This window comes from Cydia pomonella, chromosome 1, assembly GCF_033807575.1.
Source record: "Cydia pomonella isolate Wapato2018A chromosome 1, ilCydPomo1, whole genome shotgun sequence".
NCBI lineage: Eukaryota > Metazoa > Arthropoda > Insecta > Lepidoptera > Tortricidae > Cydia > Cydia pomonella.
In genome coordinates, this window is record NC_084703.1 from 47,127,097 (window position 1) to 47,144,829 (window position 17,733).

Sequence of the window (17,733 nt, forward strand, 5' to 3'; positions counted from 1 at the left end):
TCTTAAAAATAGAATAATATTTACAACCTATTTACAATTACGAGTTTCATTTAAAAACCTATCTTTATTTTTGTAAGTTTCAGCTCGTATCCAAAATCTACTACTTGTATTTCTGATACGATCGCATAACCAAAGGGTAGTTAGTTTAGACTTTATGAACACACTTTCATAGGTTAAAAAAAACAAACGATTTTTTTTTCTATATGTATACAGCAAGCAATTTATCATTACCTTGTTTTAACTCAATACGTCTCATTTAATGACGTCACAAATGTCACAAGTAACTGATTTACGAAAAACATTGCTCTGGTAGTTAAGAAAATAAAAATATTTCAGAATCTTTTCACTAATACCTACGTCTAGTCTAAGTTTGCGGTTGTATCAAAATTTACTTTGTATCATAGAGAAATAAGAAGTAATAGCGTGCTCACTCCATACATCAGTATTGTTACCAAAATGCTTATTATATTCGCAGTCGACATCTAGCATCGAGTAGCGGAACTAGTACTGAGAGTTCCGCTAAGGTCGTGTAAATATATTTTTTGAACGTTGGATTGGAATAATGCTTGTGAACTCGGCCGTTTACTATCTACAACACGAAAGAGCAACGAAGCATATATGGGTGAATCAACTTTTTAGCGTCACTCGTTGTCATGGTTACGATTAGTTGTCCAGGGGACAAAAGTTCATTGAAATACTGATTTTATGATACTTAAATGTATCAAACTTGCGTTTTTGTGGTCGTTATAACCAATGTCCATAATGGGCCCCTTACTAAGCATGTTAATAGAACAGCATACACCGTCTCTTCAAACAAACTGTGCCACTGTTGTCCCTTGGACAACGGGACAGGATAACGAAACAAAAAAGTTGATTCACCCATAAAGTGACCTTATGACCTGTTATAATTGCTCAAAAGTCTACACTACCTTGACAGGATTTGTTAGCTGTACGCCTAATACGCAGTTCGTCCAAATTATATTTCAATTCGCATTTCGTCCAACACGTATTTGGTCAAACATGCATTTCGTCTAACGCGTATTTCGTCCAACAGCATTTCGTCCAACAGGAATTTAGTCCAACACATACATATTACGGGCACTCGGGATGGCCGAATTTGAACTTTATATTCACATTTATTCTGAAAATATACGGACTTAAATAATGTATGTACTGAAATATGAATTTCAAGTCAAGGATACGAGCTAGAAATTAACCAGTCATTTTATTTACATTACTTAGTTCTTTTGGACGCAAGAAATTGTACATGTACCTATATTATATAGCATTACATTTTAACATGTAAAAATATTGTCATGATTAAGTACAGAATGGTTTTTTCATAATCTATTAAATAACAATATATCCAACTTTACTCATGATGAAAAGGTAACTGTTTTTTTCGGAATTGGAACCTTAAGAGCATTATTTTTGAGATCGAACTATCTACTGGTATTAAAACGGGTCTGCTACAGGTACTCAGGAGGCCTACCGCGAAAACCGAACTTCACCAATTGCGGGGATTTTTCTCTTTTACTCTCTCTAAGACGTCATTAGAGTGACAGAGGAAAATGCCCGCAATTGACGAACTTCAATTTTCGCGGTAGGCTCCCTGGTTTGTATTGAATAACGGGTCCCATTTCTCGAACGGTGTTAGTCTAATATTATTACTGTGTTGCCGTGGTAACTCATACGTCTTGACAGTTCGTGGACTAATATTATTATGGAAGGTAGAGGCAAGGAACTAAATCTCCATATACCAAAAAGTGTCCGACAAAAACCCACAAATAGGTGGCGCTACAATACCTAGAATACTTGAGAAAAAAATCTAATCATAGACAGCGCACTTCACTCCAACAATAACGCCTAGGTTCTTAGCTACTCCAGCGCTACTCTGGAGAGATTTGGAAATATTATTTATAGCAGACAGCTGGACACTTTTGCAAAAATTATGCCTAAGGAGTTTCTGTTCCTATAAAGTTATAATATCGTTCGAGAAATGGGCCCAGGTGACAATCAAATTTACTAATTGGTGGTAATTGAACTAAGAGACACTTGATAAATACACCCTAGTTCAATAATACGGGTCATTATGTATAGATGCATTCATACATAGTGACCTGCATTTTGAGTGTAATCGAATTTAAACAGTCATACATAAATCATACCTCGTTATTTTAGCATTACTAAAGACTACACAATATTGGAGTGTCTAATTATTGGAAAACGCTCTAAAATTTGTAACTATCACTTATGAAACCAAAATAATAGAAATTGTTACATATCGGCTGTGAGTTGAAAAAATTCAAAAGATTATTCAATAAAAAAACACGTAAAGATTGTGTAGTCCTTTTCTAAAGTTAAAAAAACGAGGTTATAACACAAAGCTAATTTTACGGTTTACTCACGTATTTTTAGTTACTTGCGCGACATGTTGTGCTCATGCACTGTGAGTGCTTGAAAATTGAGACCTATACGGCTACCACCAGGGGGCCTACCGCGAAAACCGAAATTCGCAAATTGCGGGGATCTTTCTCTTTTACTCTCACTAAGACGTAATAAGAGTGACAGAGAAAAATGCCCGCAAGTGACGAATTTCGATTTTCCCGGTAGCCGCCCAGGGCCCCATTTCTCGAACGGTATTAGTCTAATATTATTAGTGTGTTGCCATGGTAACCCACACAACTTGACAGTTCGTAGACTAATAATATTAGTCTAATACCGTTCGAGAAATGGGCTCCAGTTTGACACTGGCATGTTCGCTACTGAGTGCGTAACTTACTTTCTATGCATCTCGGTCGTGCTCGCGAGATTAGTGTGAGCGAGATGTATAGAAAGTAAGTTACGCAGATGCTAACGAACATGTCAATTTGACACTACTAAGGCAGTCGTAATAAGGCTTCTAGGCTCTCAAAACCGTATAATAAGCTTAATGGGTAGATTTTCATTTCCCATAATTCTGATATTTTACTCATCTCGTATGGTTTTATGGTTAGGACCTCTAAAGTGGAATTCAACAGAAATTGCAAATAAAGTAAACAAACTAATTTACCTTAATTTCTTCGTAATCTCGCACTTTTCGTGGACAACCATGATTTTATCAACAGTTTATATAGGTACTTAAATCTGTTATACGTCAAATGTTAACAAAATCTGACATTTTTATCTTTGCCATTTCTATTGACTTCCACTTTAGGGTGGTTCCTTCATTTTATTGGTTTGGTTGATTCAACTCTTTTTGGTTGAAGAACAAACGATTATTAAGGGCTTGATAGACTTGACAAGCGTTCATGAATATAAAATTAGCTTATTAACACTAAGTGTAAGGCCCGAGTAACGCTCTAAGCGGGGCGTTCAGCGTGGCGTCGGGCTCACGAGTGCTGTGAGCAGCGTGCACTAAGGCCGCTCCTATACGTTTGCATTTTTTTAACATACATGCACGCCGCACGCCCCGCCGCGCTGCACGCTCAACTCGAGCGGCCACTCAAGCCTTACACTAATTTGTATGAAAATGAAACCTTGAATTACGGTAATCAGTCCCTGGTAATAAATGAAAATTTGTACGTTTTTTTTTGTAAGTTTTAACTCTAACCTCATAGTATACAATTGCACTTTTTTTGAACAATAATTTTCATTTGAACACTTATTCAATAATTTAAATAAATTTAACAAATAACTAGACTAAATCAGGGAATGTAGAAGTACTATTAAATTTCTTTTATCGCCATCCGATCAACGAAACCCAAAGTTTTGACTTTAATATTATTTGGCATTTTACTATTAATTTTTAAAACATAAACAAACTTAAATTAATCGTGCAGATATACTTTGACAAGCCTATTTTGTCAGTAGTGGTCAGTAGAAAAAGTCGAGTAATACAATTTTTTGAAGTTGCCGCCTTTTAATACTGACGGAAATGGCTTACCAAACTATAAGTCAAAACTTTTTAAAATGTTCATATTCATAAAAATCAATCTACCACGCGGATTAGCAACTCGCTATTTTTTGAGTTGTAGTATTTTGCATAGGCTTCAAATACAGCGAGAAACGTACTACTTAAGACTTACAGGCTAAAATATGCAATGCAGAATAATAACAACAAATCTATGGGCCTCATTGGTGCCAACTTGTCTGTCAAACAACTTTGTCAGTAGAAAAAGGCGCGAAATCAAAATATCTATGGTACGATAACCATTCGCGCCTACTTTTTTTAATTTGCCGCTTTTTTCTGCTGACAGAAATGGCTTGACAGGTTATAAAAGTTTTCGCTTAGTCCGATCCGTTTTGTTTCGATTGTTTGTTGTTTAAAAAGAAAGCGGTAAGGCAAAAATAAAAGGATTTGACGCCATAGGGCCTTTTCTAGCAGCTGTTTTTCTCCAAAGCTCATCCGATATTGGATCGGACAGTGACCCCGCTCTAAGGGCCAGCACACGGTTCTTAAACTAAAAAATCTGAATGTCATTGGGCTCTGTAATTGACCTATATACCATGTTTTTACATCCCAGACAACGAACTAGAATAACTATTAGTGCCTTAAAACCTTAAACTAGCTCATTTTACTTAAAGGAAACAATTCACAATACTTTTTTTTTAATGTAACCAAAACATAACTAAGTAAGTATTCGAACATTTTTTACAAATTACCCTTGTCTTCCAAAAAATCTTGTGAACTAAATATTCGATTTTATGGATATTTAATACCACAGACGAGTGTAGACCTAATTAACTTTCTTTTTTAAATGAAACTTGTGTTGTAGGTACTTAGACAAAGATATTTTTATACACATTATCTGTATCGACTAGCAGAATAAAATAGCGACTAGTTAATTTTTTGGAATTTTTAGTCGGTTCGATTTCTGGACGAGACAAACAATTTGAAAAAAGACTTGAATAAAGTTATGATTCTTTTTAAAAATAAAAGAATATTTCCTTTAAGTAAAATGAGCTGATTTAACGTTTTAAGGCACTTTCCCTCCAGGGCCTATTAGTTTCTTCCACACTGTATATCGTCGCCGATCTGAGATGTTAAACTGGCAATTCGATTAGACTAATATTACCAACCAATCTGTAATTTTAGTACAATATTGGCACAGTGGCCATCAGATACATCGGGGCAGCCAAGGTGTTAAAAAATATCTGAACATGCACTTTAACGTCTTGACAATAAAAACTGTGTTCAGATATTTGTGAACACTTTGGCCGGTCCGATATATCTGATAGCTACTGTACAAAAGCGAGACGATTGGGTCGAATTGTCATTTTACTAGGTTACCAAGCGGTGGGAATTTTAGACTATTATTTTAAGATCAGTGTGTGATGGTCCTAATGCGGTCTACAGACGTAACATACTTAAATGTAATACACAACTTATCGTGAGGCGCAGCTATCTGTTAGAGCAAGATAGCAATATATACCTTTCATTCCAACTATTAGTGTCTCTGTCGGTTGTGATACTTGATACTTGTGTAAATTTTGAGGTCTGTATAGTTTAAGCGAATGTTACACACGCCTCATGCCAGCATTTGATACAAGAAAACAAATGTAAACCTAACTTAAAACATAGTTAGTCGTTGGTTTTAGAGGCTTAAGTCTTTTAAACACGTCGCCACTAAGGCTTAAGGCTCAGACAAGTTGTAGTCGACGCCTAAGACCTTCGAACACGGTGATGCCAAGGCTTAAGACACTGTATGACTGAGGTCTAAGACTTTAAAGTACTGTAGCTTAAGCATCAGACTTTTAAACATGATGTTACTGAGCCCTAGACTTAAAAGCAAAGTGCATCTGAGTCTAAGATATTTGATGAGGCCTAAGACTATTAGACTCGGTGCGGCCGAGGCCTAGCCTTTTCAGATATGGTATTATCGAGGCATAAGCTCAAACACGGTGTGGCTTGCGCTGTGGAGACAGGATCTTGAGCATGGTCACTATTGGGGCCTCGAATGCTACGGATATCACGAACGCCATAAAGTATGATATCACAGTCAGCCCCAGGAATAACACGAACTGAAAAGGTGAAAATTTATTAATATTATTTCGGCTTTGACAGATACAATGGATGAAAGATGGTGCTGTACAGGCCCGCAGATAGGTAGGTAACTAGGTAGACAAACACAAAGGTTTGACCTTACCACAAAATATAAAATTAGTGTCAAATTTGTCCATATCGCAAAATGTTTTATACTTATAGAATGCTTACCACCAAGCAGTTCTCCCAGGTATGTAGGGCATGGCCTCGTATCAGGGGATGCACGAAGTACGCGCAGTACGTTACTATGGAGGGGTAGAGACTGGATACTTACTAACGAGTAATTTCCCTAGGTGTATAAGGTGCGTGAGGTGCATGGCCACGTATCGGAGCATGACAGGGTGCACCAAGTACGTACAGTACGTTACTATGGAGGGGTAGAGACTGGATACTTACCACGAGTAGTTCCCCCAGGTGTATAGGGTGCGTGAGGTGCATGGCGACGTATCGGAACACGACGGGGTGCACTAAGTACGTACAGTACGTTACTATGGAGGGGTAGAGACTGGATACTTACCACGAGTAGTTCCCCCAGGTGTATAGGGTGCGTGAGGTGCATGGCCACGTATCGGAGTACGACGGGATGTACCAAGTACGCGCAGTACGTTACTCTGGAGAACGGGTAGAGGACCGGCGCTGAGAGCAGCGGTTCCACCCAGCCTGGGAAAATCAAATTAATTTAATTTAAATTTAAGTTAGCACTGGATCGGTTTTGCTATCCTGTCCTGAATGGGATACGGCACTTACCCTCACCTCCTCATTATAGAGTTCAAATATTAGGGATATATAACACCTACCTCCATGCCCTGAGGAACAGGCTATGATGACCCAGCCCACGCAAGCCGCCCATAGAGAATGGGACACGGCGCTGTATACTGCCGCAGTGGCCACGCTCAGCTCCGTCTTGTAAAGGCCGAAGATCAGGAAGAGGAAGGTAGCTGTGCAAATCACCCAGCCCACCCACGCCCACACCTGGTGATGTAAGTAAACTAGTAAGGCAAACGTTCCGGTGTTTAACAGCTTAATTCCAATAATTGACAGTACGTTTGGTGCCTCCATTGCTTAGAATTAAGATTGAGCATTGGGACACATCTTGCATTGCTATTGCTTGCCATTATTTGCGACTTACAGCAGACCTAAGACTTTTAGAAATTTCGATGCGATCAGATAACTAGTAGGTCCTATGTAAAATTAGTAGTTATATGGCATTGGCCCACGATAATTGCAAATAAAAATACGTTTTTGGTGCAATTCTGGCCCTCCTCTTAAATTTCTTAAGCTTTCTGGCCCACCATACTGATCTACATCAACAAAGAGTATTAGCCGAATGGTGTCAAGTTCCAGCGTTGCAGCCTTAATGTGTACATATCTTCTTTTAAGTTAATATTTATAATTTCAGTTTTAGCCCTTTCAGTTCCCTGATAATAAGTCATAGTTCATTTAGATTACCCTGCTCATCTTAATCTTAAGATTGGTCTTGAACAGTATCCATCCAACCGCCATGCCGACCAGATACGGCCCGAGCCTGGTCCAGGGCTTGTCGTAGATCTTGTCGAACTGCGTGAACGGATCCTCGTTGGACGGGATGTGGTCGTTGCTCCAGGACACGTAGCCGGTCGTCAGGAGCGAGGATATGAAGAAGACGAAGGTCAGGGCCGCGGAGAGTTTGAAGTGGCTGGAATGAAAATGAACGGATGGGGTATTAGGGACATCCAAGAAAAGTGTCGAGTACGTGACGCTTTTTCTTTCATTTCTGATAAAGTTAAGAAGTCGATATTTAGTATGATAACGTATCGAATTCAACAGTTTAGTAGGCTGTTAAGGAAGCTGCCGTACTCGTCACGTCCCCGACAAAGTAGACCTTTTTGTGGAATGCCCCATTAGAAGTAATATTCTCAGCTATAACTAGGTAAGTATGGATCCCGAATAGAGACCAAAGGCACCAATGATTATTCGCTAGCGGTTTGGGGGAAGTCTTTTATATTGAATGATTTAGATTTTGTTTTGTTTAAGAATAAGTTTAAATAGACTACGTAACAGGTAGAATGTGATGTGTTTTTGAGAAATACATATTTTTAGGAATTTTCTGTACCTGGTGGCTAGAATGAGTAGAATGGCGCTGACAGCGTAGAACTGGGTGTCATCGGAGAGGTACCAACTCCACAACATGCACTGCAACAATACAAGTAAAATATTACTTAATATGTCTAGTCTGTTCTAATACCTAAAAATAATATAAAAATTGGCACAGGCCTCCTCTCATACCCGAGACGGCTTGGGCTATAGTTCCTACACTGGTGAGGTTGTGAGGGTTGGGTACTACATGATACACTTTTGAATTTCTTGGTAGATGTATGCAGGTTAACTCACAATGTTTTCCCTCACCGAAAATCTAGTGGTAAATATCAAATGATATTCCGTATATAAGTTCTGAAAAAGTTATTGGTACGAGCCAGGATTTAAACCCAGGACCTCACCACCACTTCTAATACCTACTTAGCGAATTTTAAGTTTCTCTGTTACAGGAAGCATTCACCTAAAGTACATCAAAATCTTCGGGAATTTTCAATGAAAAGGCACGTGTTGCTTAATCAGATGTTGTCTACGATAATCTTCCATTTATCGGCTTCGTATGACGCCCTAAACCTTGTCAGATATTTCCTGACAAGTGGATCGTGAACAATGTGCGAGAATTTGCACAGAAAAAATATATATTGGCCAACTTTGCACAAATCAACCCAGTTCCACAGTAAGCTCAATAAGGCTTGTGTTGTAGTATATAAGTATAATATACTTAGACCATAGATGACTTAACTTGACTTAAAGTCCTATGTGCCCTGGGGCATCCACAGTGCGCCGCCATCTCGTTTTATCTTGGCCTGATAAAGTACTACTGAGGGAAACAATACTCACCATCTGGTCAACGGGGAACAAGGTGTTGATATACAGCAGGTTCCTCCACCAGTACTTGGGGCAGGTTTCATGATCCATCGCTGGAGGCTCGAAGACGGCGTTATGCGCGAACCATTTCATCGTCACCTCCACTATACCCAGCATGAAGAGGTAGGGTGCTGTCAGTCTGTAATGAAAACAATTTGAAAGACTGCGTGTCTAAATCAAAACATTTGAAAACTATAATAAGCATTTCCAGCCTTTTTAAGACTTTAGGCTTTAACAAAAGGGAACCTATTAAGAATAGACATATCAAATATATTAAAACAGGTCAGTCACGTATTTTAAGTTGATGATTGCTCGATATGTTTCGCTAAATAACGAGGAGCTTCAACGGGAGCACGCGTTAGAGGATCGACTATACTGCGGGCTGCAGTACTCTGCGACCGATTGCTTTGCTGTTATCGGCATTATTGTCAAATTATGGGGTCGTCATTCGTCGTTGATCGTCATTCGCTAAAGGTTCGTCTACACTGAAACAGTACCCAAACCAGTATTCCAGCTAGGAAGCGCGGACCAACCACAATAACGGTTAATTCGGATGAGTTAAAATACGCGAATTGCCCGTATAAGATGTCTGTGTTTTCATTAAGAATAGAGTTGAATTTTAATGATCAAGGGTGCAAATTACCTGGCAAATCTGTATCCCATGAGGCCAAAGAATTGTAGCAGCCCAGAGGTGATCTTCCTCCTGCCCTTGGTCAGCAGGTCGAGTTTGCCCTTCGCGTTGGTCCGGAAGTACAGGAATGAAACCAGCATGCCACTGAAAACGACCGAGGACTTTAGAAGCATCTTGGGGTCTTTGAACCAACGAACGATAAAACTAAGAGTCAGACCAAGCAATTTCGGTAGCCCAGTCTGTGCAAGTGTTAAGTAAACGTCATAATTCCATAGAAATTTGACGTTTAAAATAACACTTGCACTGTCTGGGCTGTTGACATCGCTAACAACTTATATACATTTTGGAGCAAAGGTGGCCCATTTTTCACAAGCACAAGCAAGGTATTCCACCTGTCCAATTTCTTGGTCTAATGACATTGCATCTTACTCTCTCATTAAGCAAAATGTGAGACGCAAATATACATATTGTACCAAGAAATTGGACAGGTGGAATACCAACCTTAGTTCTCGCTCTCGCTGTACTCCACAAAAATACTTATCTATCCTAGTCTAGGGTATTGTCCTCACCCGAGACAGAAGAACGTGTCTACGCTGTATACGGCGCTGATGATGAGCTGGAACCAGAAGCTCTTCTCCAGGATTGCTCGTAGCGCCGTGTTGTCCGCGTACTGTGAACAAACACATCAGTCCTCAAAATATGGGCACAAACACTTTATTAAGTACAGAAACAGCATAACATTTAACCCACTTTTTGTATAAATAAATAAATATTATAGGACATTATTACACAAATTGACTAAGCCCCACAGTAAGCTCAATAAGGCTTGTGTTGTAGGTACCTAGACAACGATATATATATTATATTATAATTATAAATACTTACTGTATGTCCTTCCTAACCAGAATACAAAAGTACAATTGAACGCCGAAGCGGTTTGAACTCAGTATCTTACCTATTTTTTGCGCTTTAAAGGGCGTCCAAATATGGCTTAGCAGTGCGGTCCAGTGGCGCATTCACCAGAGCAGATCTGAACGCACCTCTAAATCCCTTAATATGAAGGGATTTAGAGAGAAGATTACGGATTAAGAGTCCAGACAAAAGCGGCCTACTTACATAGAAAAAGAGGAATAAGACGAACAAAAAAAAATCAAATACAAGAATCGTAGGCAACGTACCTTGAATACAACGATGTATCCAAAGATGACCCACACCATGGAGTGACCGCAAACCATGGACCACGGGTGTAGTGTCCAAACCGATAGACTAGTCTATGATTTGTAAGATGTTGATATTCATACCTCAAATACAACGATGCAGATGTGGTCCATACCATGAAGAGAGACCGTAGACCACGGACAATGTACTGATCGAAGACTTGCGTAATGTTGGCCAACATACCTTGAATACAACGATGCAGGTGTGTCCAAAGATGACCCACACCATGGAAAGTGACCGCAAACCATGGACCACGGGCACCGTATCAGAGCCGACGGACTGGTCGAAGATCTGCAGGATGTTGGCCTTCATCGAGAATGAGAGCAGCAGTTCCGACCAGACGCCTGGAACAAATGAGAAGTATAGTAGAAGAGATCCTAACGCAAAATCGTAGTTTTTATATTGAATTTTTATACGTTTCAATCTAGGGCATGTGCCATAAAAAAATCACATCGAAACGAGACAATGTTTGCAAGGGCAGACTCTGGTCAAACCTAAAGTTAGCCCGATACAAATAAATCAAGAAACATATCTAATTTTCATTAATTTTCAATTGTATATCGCTATCCTGATAGCTAGTGATATTGCAGAGTTTACGTAATATTTATTTTACATAGTTATTTCAAAATTTATGATATCGTTAGACGTTACAACTCTACTTTGTCGAAGAAATAAGTTTTAGCCTTGCTCCGGTTAAAAATAAAAATGTTTTATTGTAAACATTTTATTTTTAACCCCTGTCGCAAAAAGAGGGGCGTTATATGTTTGACGCCAATGTCTGTGGCATTGTAGCTCTCCAATTTCCAATGGTCCATTTTCGATGCGGTTTTTTTCTTGAAAGTTATTTTTCAAGATGAGATGAGTAAGAACCAGAGCTATGTTTGATAAAAATCTAGCAGTTTGCAGAGTATCGGCACTTTGCCATAATAATGTAAGGAATTTTTGGGCATACTCGTAATGCGTTTTTAATTTAATACTTATTATTTTGTCAGGGTTTTTACCACCAAAGACGGCAATCGACGCTCGCGACTCTAGCCCAATAAGTATTTGAACCTTCGTGCATTCCGACAAATTATACCATGACGCTCCGCACAGGATAGGCGTGGCGTTCATGGGGTTAAAAGAGGACTTGCCCTAATATTTCGTGACGTTCGTCTGTACTTACTGAGTTTGAGTTGATCCTCCTGTGTGGACGATGTCTCAGACGTGAGGTGTTCCTCTGAGTTGTTCGTGTTGATCGTAATGTTGTTGTTCACATTGTACATCGATTTGCCTGCGAACGAATCACTAGATAAGCTTACTGGAATACCCATAGAATAATATTAAAGTGCTGCCATCTATACAATTAAGTAGAAATTCTTTCGTTTCGTCCGGTGTTTACATTTAGCACTAAACTTAGACCTAGACTTTAACTGACATAAACAAAATTCGCATTGACGAATAAAACAATAAGATCGACGGTACAGTCTATAGGTACAGAGCGAAAGAACGATGAACGGAGGAACGCGGTTCGATATAGACATTTCACGTTGTCGGTCTCTTTTGTTTTATTCGTCCATTAAAGTTCTTATGTGGTGCGCGTTCCGCAAGCGCTGCAGGAGACCACCGATGGAACCGATTTCTGGCCGAAGGGTATCGTTTTTCGGAGGTTCCGGGCAGTGGCAGGCCAAGAGCAAAATGTTATGTGGCCATTTAGCAAGGCCCTCTGATGGCGTAAGAAATAATGAACATTTTTACGTTCTGTGCGAGTTTGTCAAATATATTTGAGGCGCGAGGCCGTAGGCGGTGGCCCACGTCGCGCACGCCTAACGCCGCCTCTGGTTCCAGGACAAACTGCCGAATCCAACACAAGATCTCCCAATTCGACGGAGCCACGCCATTTTGTCGCATAAATATAGTGCTTAGTTTTAAGTTTATAAAATGTATACGTATGTACATATGTTAGTCTATAAGGTATTTGTGATATGGGGTTGTTGCAATAATCAAATTCTAATGAAACCTTTGGCGACGTTGATAGCATGTTGCGGGTTCAGATCGAGCCTGACATCACCCTCGGCGGCCATGTTGGCGGCGCGGCGGCGACGCCGACGCACGGCGCGCGCCAACTTCATGTCGTACGCCGTCGCGGAGATCAGGACGATTGCCAGTACGCAGCATACGCCACTGGAAGAAGAAACAAACGGTTTAACACTTAAGACATTCGAATCCTAACTTAAACTTTGCGGGTTCTTCTGATACAAGTATTTATTTACTGATAGTAGCTATCAGATATACCTATATGTGCGGCCAAGGCACTGACAAATCTGGACACGCCAATAGAGGCGTTAAAGTGCTTAGTCAGATATTTTTGAGCACCTTGGCCACTCCAATATATCTGATGGCGTCTGTACACGGAAGACCCAAATACAATTGCTTTCAAACTGTGTGATGTTTTTAACTAAACCTATTTTTTTTTTTCATTTTCATCTTATAGGTAACATAATGTACGACGTGTCTGGTATTTTTTAAGTAATTTCTCTCATAGAGTGGTTAAAGCTCATTTTTTGATTAGATGTATATTGAAAACTCGTGAAGGTAACCTGCCGCTCCGTCGGTGGTTTAATGAAACCGTTCTTTATTTCGTAAGTGCGATAGGTCGGTGTATACTTTCAGCGAATTCAATTCGTGGGTCGAGACGGCACGACTTAGTATGTTGTATTATTTATTAAATATATAACAATAATATATTTAAAAGTTGTGAGAGGTTTTGGACTATCCCACGCTGAAATATATTGGGAACTTCACACACACATTGTTCATTGCAGTAGTATGGATAGAAGCATCATTCAGCGCCTGGCACTAGCTGACTAATTTCGATGTTTTGTTTTATTTTGGTTGGTGTCTTCACGTTAAGATCAAATAATGAAATCCTGAGCAATCGAGGAACTCTAATGTTACGTTAAAAAAGGCAAATCTAATAGAAATATGCCTTGGTAAGTGTTGCTATATATATAATAAGTATCTTATCAAATCGGGGAAATCCTGAAGAAAGGCCAAGTCAAGAGAAACCTAAACCGAGAACGTGTATAAGGAATGTCATGAAAGTGAAGGAAGCGAAAGAAGTATGTCAGGATCGTAGCAAGTCCGAGCTACGGGGTGACCGGGGATTACCTACTATTTCGTACTTATCTTTAAAGTTATGAAATGGAACTAAACAAAATCATAAAAAAACTACAATCAAACGATCGGAACATTTATTATGTATAAAAATCAGTTTGCCACATGTAAAAATAAAGTTTTATCGAGGTTTGAATGTCAGTTTGGTCCCTACTCACCCCATTTTACGGTATCTGCCATTTTCGAACCCACTTTCGAAGCCCCATTGCACCTTCAGCAGTATACCAAGGATTCAGTAGTAGTTATTTGCTTTTTCGTTATCAGCATGTGAAGTGGAACTCGTCATGGATACCACAAAATGATGGCTATCACTTCTCATGCTCGTAAAGTTGGTGTTTAAGACGCGTGTAAGCGGCATAAAGCTGCTTTTTATGCTCTAGTCTGCCATAAAAACTCCCACTGCTGCAGCTCTAATTTTTTTAGTTTTAAATTAATACAGTAAAATAACCTTAAATATTTGATAGTTCTGTATATTTTTCTCGCAATCGAAGTGAAAAGCAGAGTACTCATATAACTCGGTGTATTCGTATTCCACCGCCATACATGAGGCGGGAAAATGGGAATTATTTATATGAACACACCTCTTCCGATCTCTGTCCGGCGTGGATAAGTGGGAACAAAGAGCATATAATCACTACGTGAGTGGGAATACCTATTTTATAACCCTTTGAACACTTTATGTCATAAACACAAACATCACTCAAACACCAAGCTCTCGGGCGCAAGCGAGCTAATGCAAACTTTACTCGAAAGTGTGAAGGTTACTTGGACAGCGTCCGCCATAACACCTATAGTTGTCCTTGGCGCTATGGGCATTATTAGAATATAATAGAATAGAATAGAATAATTTTTATTTGTAAACACAAACAAGACACATTAAATTACATGATATAACAAAAACAAAGAAAATATAAAGTGCCACGAAATGGCCTCATCTCAGCATGTTGCTGGTGGCTTCCAGCGCTGATCTTCCGATGAGACCATCGAGTGAGAAAAATCACGAAAGGTAACAGACAAGAAGGAAAAAGACATAAAATAATATAGAGTAAACAAATTGAAAAATAGATAATAAAACGACTAAATTAAGTAAAGCTTATATAACGCTGTATCGGTCCGGTCCAACCATACCTTGGCTGAACATTACAGCTGCATACGCAACAAGCGCCAACGGTAGCTACACGAACTAAAAGGCAAGGACAGACCAGAAGGCCTACCGCGAAAACCGAAATTCGCAAATTGCGAGGATCTTTCTCTTTTACTCTCGCTAAGACGTAATTAGAGTGACGGAGAAAAATGCCCGCAATTGACGAACTTCGATTTTCCCGGTTATAGCCCTGACCAATATCAAGCGTCCATTGGATCAATTTACAAGATTTTTATATTATGAAAACAGCATCAGAGGAAGACGAATACTAACATAATAATACTCAACCAAGTATGGCATAACAGGAATGGTGAACTATTTCTATGCAGAAGGAACAAAAACTTGTGGTAAGCGTAAGTAAAAGCGTACAAACTACAGGCAGCTAGTATCAAGTCTGAGTCTATTATACATTACTTTATACGTATGCCATAAGCACATAGTGATCTTATATTTCCGCCCATTGTTGAATATTACTTATATTCTAATTTCTATATAGCCACCCGTTTACCGTTCGATTGGCAACACTCCTAACCATTTCCTGGTTCAAACCGCCGATTGTCGTAATTCAGACCAGACTTCATTCTAACTAGTTTATTAACCAAAAAACATGCAAATTTAAACCTTAGTCTCTTAGAATAGAGCAAATTTAATGGTGAAATTACGAAACAAAGTTATGAGACGTGCAATCATATCTGTTTTGTAAATTATACGTGTTTGCGAAATATATACGAGAGTTAATAATATACTGCTCAAAAGAAAATAGAGGCCACGGAGCGTTTTGAACGTTACGTGAAAAGCACAACGTACCAAAAAGGGTGTTTGGTGCCTCGTTTACTAAATTTATATGTCAGATAGGTTAGATTGTTAACTATCTTTTATGATCTCCATAAAAATCTTGTGCCCGTAAATCTATATTTTTTGGACTTTTTAAAATAAATTTTGATGAGTACTAAAGGTCTTACCCGTTTCACATGGAATATTAATTTTAAATATTAATTGTTTTTATTATTTGTTTCAATATTAATTTTAAAAATTCGTGGGCACTAGATTTTTTGGTGGGCGGAAAAGCTAGCGAATTCCCAACCTATCTTTTAAACACCAGTCCTGTATTTTTCACAAAACACTCTGTTTTTTAATTTTGGTTGTTAACCGGCTTTGGTTGTTATTGAGGCTTATAAACATATAATAAGTAGTCAATTGTTTCGCATATTTCAATAAACATTATTATAATAATATTAAACTTCATCTAGCTTGCTGATGATGTAAAAACTCGTATAGACACAAAAATACTTACAACAAAACCTGAAACGTCTTATCCTCCAAGAAGTTATAGCCACCATGGTCGGGAGAGCGCACCGCTGTGACCTTGAACTTGAGCAGCGGGGCTCGCGAGGCCTGCACCAGCGCGCCTACAGCCTCGCGAGTGCACGAGGCCGGCAGGCAGAGGCCAAGGTGGAGGGTTCGGCGCTGAAACAATAGGAAAGGGTTAAGAGGTAGGGCACAGCGAAATGTCATCTCGCTCGAATCTGTAGCAGCCCAACTGGGGAAGTACCTCCACCTTACAGAAGATCACAGCCATAATAGCCCTGCTATTTAGTCTATAAGGTAAATTCTAGCTGATTTCTGCTGATATGATTAATTTGAGTACCTCGTCAGTTTTAGTATCAGTTATTAGAGTTATTATATATCTATCCGAACCATCTCCTTGGCAATTGCCTAGAGCTATTCTTTTCATTAAAATACGCTGCCATTACTTTTTGTACCAAGAAACACTCACAGTTTTGATAATATCAGGGTCGTCGGACGAGGCCGAGAGCCGTACGTTGTAGAAGGCCGCGTCGAAGGGAGGCCCAAAACCAGTCATGGAGACGTCCTCGCGCCAGTCCGCAAAGATCTGGGAACCGCTCTCTGCAAAGACGTACACTTTTAGTATCATACAAAACAAAACATTCCAACAGAACATTTCAAAACATTTAAAGTTAACCGCCTCACTAGCCTAGACATAAAACGCCAGTTACGGAAAGAGAGACCTAAGCCCTCCTACGTGTACACTTTCAACGCAGGTGGCCAACTTTATTGTCATGCGTGCAATAGAGTATTAAAGAGCAAGTTCGGCCTGGCCAGCCACATTAGGGCTCATGCTAGACAACGTCCATAATGTTTATTTAGGGTCGCCGTCATCGAAAACGATGAGGACTATATATAGTATCATAGATCATAGCAAACATTAAATAAATACCATAAAATGTGCCTACTTTGCTACTACTACTAACTAGGTTCTCAAACAGTTTTTATATATGAAGATTATATAAAGTGATAGTGTACTTTAAATCGGTATATAAGACATATATTTTAAAATTTAAATAAAATTCCGAGCTTGGAGCAAGTTTTAGAGCAAAGTAGGCTAGGTTTTACGGTAATCGTGTTTTTGAAGAACGCTTTCATCATGTATATCTGTTAAGGTAGCTCACCACATTATAAAATTATTAAGCTTGCGTGCAAAAATCAACTCCCTCTTTCTCAAAAATTGATGATCAATATTTCCCCGCGATTCAAAGTAACCCCAGTTTAGAGTAGTAAATATTTACTTAGCAACCGACAATATAATCTTATGCCATA

At 39.1% G+C, this 17,733-nt stretch overlaps 1 protein-coding gene across 2 annotated transcripts in view; it reads right to left on the reverse strand.

The window, feature by feature from the left end:
• Positions 1-3,433: 3,433 nt before the first annotated feature.
• Positions 3,434-17,733, reverse strand: part of LOC133528735 (O-acyltransferase like protein-like) — an 89,639-nt gene continuing 75,339 nt past the window's right edge. Inside the window, exons 3-15 of one of the 2 annotated variants that reach the window (XM_061866196.1) lie at positions 16,892-17,022; positions 16,409-16,581; positions 12,814-12,977; positions 11,980-12,087; positions 10,998-11,158; positions 10,166-10,266; positions 9,609-9,740; positions 8,939-9,104; positions 8,118-8,197; positions 7,475-7,700; positions 6,823-6,997; positions 6,543-6,685; positions 3,434-6,003 (exon numbers count right to left, since the gene is read on the reverse strand). In XM_061866196.1, the coding sequence (XP_061722180.1) occupies positions 5,875-6,003; positions 6,543-6,685; positions 6,823-6,997; positions 7,475-7,700; positions 8,118-8,197; positions 8,939-9,104; positions 9,609-9,740; positions 10,166-10,266; positions 10,998-11,158; positions 11,980-12,087; positions 12,814-12,977; positions 16,409-16,581; positions 16,892-17,022 (1,889 nt within the window). In that variant the 3' untranslated portion in view covers positions 3,434-5,874. Of the gene's footprint in view, positions 6,004-6,421; positions 6,686-6,822; positions 6,998-7,474; positions 7,701-8,117; positions 8,198-8,938; positions 9,105-9,608; positions 9,741-10,165; positions 10,267-10,997; positions 11,159-11,979; positions 12,088-12,813; positions 12,978-16,408; positions 16,582-16,891; positions 17,023-17,733 lie in introns of both variants that reach the window. The other variant, XM_061866190.1, reaches the window with a different exon arrangement.